This window comes from Lepidochelys kempii, chromosome 1 (genome assembly GCF_965140285.1).
Source record: "Lepidochelys kempii isolate rLepKem1 chromosome 1, rLepKem1.hap1, whole genome shotgun sequence".
Classification (NCBI taxonomy): domain Eukaryota; kingdom Metazoa; phylum Chordata; order Testudines; family Cheloniidae; genus Lepidochelys; species Lepidochelys kempii.
The window spans coordinates 325,217,785-325,223,784 of NC_136380.1; the positions used below are offsets into that span (position 1 = coordinate 325,217,785).

At 35.3% G+C, this 6,000-nt stretch overlaps 1 protein-coding gene across 3 annotated transcripts in view; it reads left to right on the plus strand.

Moving 5' to 3' along the window:
* The window catches only part of COG5 (component of oligomeric golgi complex 5), a 307,484-nt gene that overhangs the window by 25,767 nt on the left and 275,717 nt on the right, over window positions 1–6,000 (plus strand). For all 3 annotated transcript variants that reach the window (XM_073328456.1, XM_073328457.1, XM_073328458.1), the window contains exon 6: window positions 930–1,050. In XM_073328456.1, the coding sequence (XP_073184557.1) occupies window positions 930–1,050 (121 nt within the window). The remainder of the gene's footprint in view (window positions 1–929; window positions 1,051–6,000) is intronic.

Sequence of the window (6,000 nt, forward strand, 5' to 3'; positions counted from 1 at the left end):
TTGTGTTTCCTGAATAAGAGATACTTGGATCTTACTTAGTGCCTTCCATCCAATCTCAAAACACTTTAAAAGATTATGAATTATGTTGACTTAACAATTGGCTGAGCAGATTCTAAGGCTAGAAGGGACAATTATAATAATCTAATCTGAAGTCCTATATAACACGAGCCATAGACTTTTCCCAAAATAATTCCTAGAGCATATCTTTTAGAAAAACATCCAGTCTTGATTTTAAAATTCTCAGTGCTGGAGAATCCATCACGATCCTTGGTAAATGGTTTCAGTTGTTAATTACTCTACCCATTACAACTTTATGCTTTATTCCTGGTCTGAGTTTGAGAGTAACCATTTTAAAATACTTTCCCAAAATGAAGTCTTCCAGATATTGGAAGAGAACATGGTAATACATATATTGACTGTCTTGGTCAGCCTTAAGATTTATTATCTCCTGAGATAAAAGAAAACAAAACAAACAAAATCAATATTTGTGTTTTTGTTTTGCTTCTGGTCAAACTTTGATCAGCTGAACAAAAGCCAGTATCTGCTTTTTACTGACATGGGTAAAATTTTCTGTGAAGGACATTATACAAAATAAAGCTAAATTGTCTTTATAAATAAGGTGTGATGTAACTTATCAAATGTAAATATTTCATTTTTGCATAGCAAATAAAATCAGAGGCTTTTCTACAGAATCATGTGCAGTAACATTAATAGTTAAAATAGTGAATGTTGTTGTATAAAGTCAGAGTACTTATGAAAAAATTGACATTTATCAGTGTGCATCTCTGACCAATAGGTCTCTGATTCTGCAAATGCTTGTGTGTTTTGTATTTAACTACAAGCTTATATTCAAGAGTTTCCAGGATTGGGGCCTAAAACTATACATACCGAACACTGAATATACACTTAAAGCCATGATTTCCACACAGGCAGCCTGTGACTTGCTGCGGAGAATAATACGCATCTTGTATCTAAGTAAGAGACTTCAAGGACAGCTGCAAGGAGGAAGCAGAGAAATAACAAAAGCTGCCCAGAGTCTCAATGAACTTGGTGAGTCCTCTTAGTTATTTTAGTGGCATTTAAGTTTCTGCTCATGAGAAGTGCAGTTTTAGTTTTTGATTTTTTTTTTTAAAAGATGAAATTAAAGAATTGTCTATTTCCTGATCTGAATGAGAGACCAAGGGTATGTTTACACTGCAATGTAACCCCTAGGTTAGTAGAACTCGAGTTAGCAAACTCTGTGTTTATTAATTTAGGGATTGAGCATCTACACTCACTTGCAACCCTAGATTAGGAATTGTTGAGCCCTGGGTCACAACCTTGGGCTCCCACGTCTACACTGCATTATGGGGGCCCAAATCTAACTGCACATATCACAGACTTCCTAGCACCCTCCCAGAATGTGGCAGCTCTAGGCCTTTGTTGATGGTGCAGTGTGGGAAAATTTGACTATCCAAAGGACAAAGAAAGTTGGCGTGTGGGATACTTTTGGCGATTTCCCAGAGCACAAGTCCAGTGGGGCTGTGTCTACGCTGCAAATAGAGCTTGAACCCTAGGTCCCAGCTTGACTCAGGGTTGAACCCTTCACCCCCATGAGGTTCTAGGACCTGGGTCAGAGCCCTGGAGCGTGATTTGTGTGTAGACAGAAGGAGTGTTAGGCTTGAGCCTGAGTTTGAACTTGGGCTTATGCTGTAAAGTAGACATACATTTTTCATGAGGCTTACCTAGATACAGTTGACTAATTACAAGAGAAATCCTCTAATAATAAGTTACATGTTGGGCAAAGACTTACTTAGAGTAGCTAATTTCATATCAACCTGTGACTACATGGAATACCTGCAGAGAGAGAAGGTTATTTAGCAATAATAATGTTGGCTTTTGAAAGCCATTATTTCATTGGGTTTAGAGTACGTCATATTTTGAATTAAATGTATTTTGTTTCTTTAAAAAAAAATTAGCCAAACCTGTGGCCTTTCAGAAAGTCATTTTAATCTCTCAGATCTCAGTAATAGCTGCTGTATACAAAATCTTAGCAGCTGTTATTTCTTCTTGGATTTAATGGTATTTAAATGCCATCTTCTAAAAATAGAATATGGGAGGACTGAACAATTAAACATTCAGAATTATCCTAAGGTTTGTTGTGCATATTTGTCATTGCTGATCTTTTCATACTCTGTAATCAAAAATTATTAGATAATCATTGTCTTTTTATAATTAACAGATGCTGTTGTGCAAATGAGTCTATATTTATTTATTTATTTATTTATTTATTTTATTAGAACAATTGGATGAAAATGTTTAAGTATCAGCCATAATGCTCTAAGTTAGAATAGTGAAGAGTACAAACCCATTAGCTTGCCAATGCATCTTTTGTTTTAACCAGGTCGTAAGCAAAGTAACTAATTCAAGTAGTTAGTGCGATTAATTTGAATGCAATAATTAGTTAAATTGAATGTTAGTTAAATTTAGCTTTCAAAAGTTTTTTTAATTTACAGTGGTTTATACCATCTGAGTATTAGCCTTATACTTTTTTTAAGGCTCTCTATCTGTATCACTCACTATCTTTCTATACCACTTTAAGTGATGTGCAAGACCTTGTCAAAGGACTTTCAGAAATCTAAATAATAAATACATAAATAATAAAGGTTTCAGAGTAACAGCCGTGCTAGTCTGTATTCGCAAAAAGAAAAGGATTACTTGTGGCACCTTAGGGCTGTAGCTCACGAAAGCTTATGCTCAAATAAATTGGTTAGTCTCTAAGATGCCGCATAAATAATAAATACATTCATGTAGGTGTCACTGGTCTCATATTTAATGTTGAAAAACTACTATCTTTTTCTAATGCTTACGAAGGTCTATTAATACATTTTCTCTAAGTGTGGTAACTTGAATTTTGTGCTCTGGTTAAGTACTATGAGTCTCACTGCTACCAGACAGAGGGTGGAATCCTGGCACCGTTGAAATCAATGTCAAAACTCCCCTTGACTTCAATAGAGCCAGGATTTCACTCCAAGTGCTTGCTATAGTGAGCATTTGCAGATCTGAGTCCTTAGATACTAAATATACCCATAGACTTTTCTGACCATTTCTGTGTTTTAGCATTTACAGAACATTGATTTAATGTTTTTTACTTAATTCAAACTAACAACTGTACCACTGAATTTGTGACCAGATGTCTCCTTTTATGGAAGTTTTTAGCTGGTCTTGATTTAAAGATCATTACTCAGTGGGAGGAAAAAATAACATAGTAATAAAAGCAAGTTCTAAATGTTAGGTGGAGATGTTTTAAAAAAAATTCCTACTTTGTCAGAGGAAAAACACAAATCATTTTTTTTCTCTTAGAAGGATTTTATTAAGGTGGTGGTATTCCACAGCGCTTCAAAGCATTGCAAAGACCTATTAGGAGATGTATAGTTTTAGTCTGGAGATGTCAGTAGCAACTACGTATTTAAAGTTGTATTGAGATTTTTCACTTAAAACAGGTCTAAAACCTCTCTTTCACACTTGAATGACTACATTTAGTCTCAAAATTTGGCACAATAAACTCTTTATATGATAACAGAATTTTCTACGTAACTTCAAAAGTAAAGCATTTACTATCTTTTTGTGGCAGAAACATTAAAAATGCTCCCTTTTTTTGAAACATTTTCTGTTTCTTCTAACATTTCTTTGTGATTATTTAGTTACAGCAACCCAATCAGATGTTATGCTGAAACTGGATGAAAAAAGATCTTAAGTTAAAATAGCATAATATATATGTGTGTGTGTGTCATTTTTCATTACCAGTTTGTGTGCACAGATTGATTCTCTAGATATCTACAAAATACTAAATTCCCTGTAATATGTATCTGCATGTAGAAATTACTATATTGGATCAGACCAGTGGCCCAGTAGCAGATAAGAGAGGTGTAAAAAAAGCCAAAATGGACAGCTATTGAATAACCTGCCAATGAATGTGGTGTTTATTTTTAATCTCGTCAATTATTTTATTCCCTAATGCATAAGGATTTATCTCTCTTGTTATTTTAAAAATATATGTAACTGATGTTCTCATTATCCATATTAATGTCTAATCATTTTTTGACTCTATTAAACTCTTGGGCTCAGTGTTATTTTATCATATTTATCTCTCTATTATGTAAATACTGAATTTGTCTGTTTAATTGCATATGTATGTAATACTTACTCTCCTCAAGAGGGGGGAGAGGGGATAGTGACCTCACTTTATACACATTTGCTAGTTGGCCTGGATGAGCAAGTGGGGAGCACATGCTGAACCCTTGCAAAAGGTATAGCAGGAGCTGCTCTCACCCGCACTTGGCCTGCTCTGGTTGGTTGATTTTATTATTTAGACTTCTGTTCTGAAAGGCCTTTGGCAAGCTCTTGCACAAGAGGTTCCGAAATGGTCATTAGGTGAGAGGCAAACTATTGTCATCAATCAAGAACTGGGTAAGAGACAGAAGGCTACTGATAGGATTAAGTGGTTAATTTTCAAAATAGCAAAAGGTTAACAACAGGGTACCCCTATGTTCTCATCTAGGTCTAATTTTAATATTGTAATTTATTAATAATCTGGAGGGGGGTGGCAAGTAGTGGGGTAATAATTTACAGATTATAGTTACTTAAATTAGTTAAATTAGAGAGGACTGTGAGAAACTTCAGAGATCTAACCAAGCTAGGTGAATGTGTGGTGTGATGGCTGGCGAAGTTCAGTGTTGATGAGAAATACAAAGTAATGCACATTGGAGAGAAAAAATCATATGTTTCTAGATGCTTCTCCAGTGCTTCTGCCAGGCACAGTGCCTTGAGGAGCTTCTTCTGATGTGGAGCACTATTGCATTGGCCATGAAGCTGTAGCCTTACAGCCACAATCATTGTCTGCATGTCATACAGTAATACAAATCGTGCATAGGCACAAGAGGGCAGAATTAGTTCTATAAGAAAATTAACTGTTTTTTCACTTTTGTGCTTGTAGAATATTAATAATAATTCTAAGGTAACTTTTTTTTTGTGGCCCATATGTTCCCCTCCTTTGCAAAAACGCATGAAGTAGAACATAAACTAATTTACAAACTCTTCAGCTCTTTCAGAGCTACAAAACCTTTGAATTCTCTCTTGACTGAGGCGCCAACCCCTGTCCCAGGCTAGGGGCCTGCTTTCTATGCAGTTGGTCAGATATGTGAACGTTTTGCAAAAGAGAACATTCACACTTTCCAAACAGCCCCTCTGTGGCTTTTTCTAGGATTTTCCTTCCCACAGCACAACACTAGGTGTCTTAGTACTGGTGTTTATCATTTGATTCAGCAATGTTTTCCTGTTGAGAACAGGAACCAATGCAAAAGAGAGAATGGAGGAAAAAAGGAAAATGAAGTGTTTTTAATCAGTTCATATTTAAGAATACTTTCTGCACAAGATGTGGAGTCCTAATCTTATATTCCAGGTTTATTTTATATCTGTGGGTCAGCATGGTTTTGTTCAACAATTTATCATCATGGTATTTGAACAAGTCTTATTACAAAGCTTTATAAAGGATAGCCTCTCTGCTTCTAGCTGGACAGGATTTACTACCATGGGCTAGGGAAGTTCATGGGAAAAATATCAATGTCCTAGTGAAAGAAGTTCCAAGTTGTAGTTGTATAAGCAGTGCGGACAGCTACTCCTACAAAACCAGGCCCTGTGACAACTTCTAGCTGTGATTCAATGCAGAAAAAAATAAAAAGACATGTACACTAAATAAATTCTGTAAGAGGATCAATTGCTTTACTGGGAATAAACATACAACTTTGAAATTAGAAATTTTTGAAGATATGCAGAGTCAGTAGAGCACAAAATACTTCTTGTTACTGAGGGAATACAAATATAAAATAAAAATAATTTACCTAAGCAATAGTATTATCATTGGGAAAGAAAACCTTCCTGTGCATGAACAGTGATATATAGGTTGTTTGGTTTTTAAATTAAACTGCTTGATGTTAAATTTACTGCAGGGAAGTTGGGTTT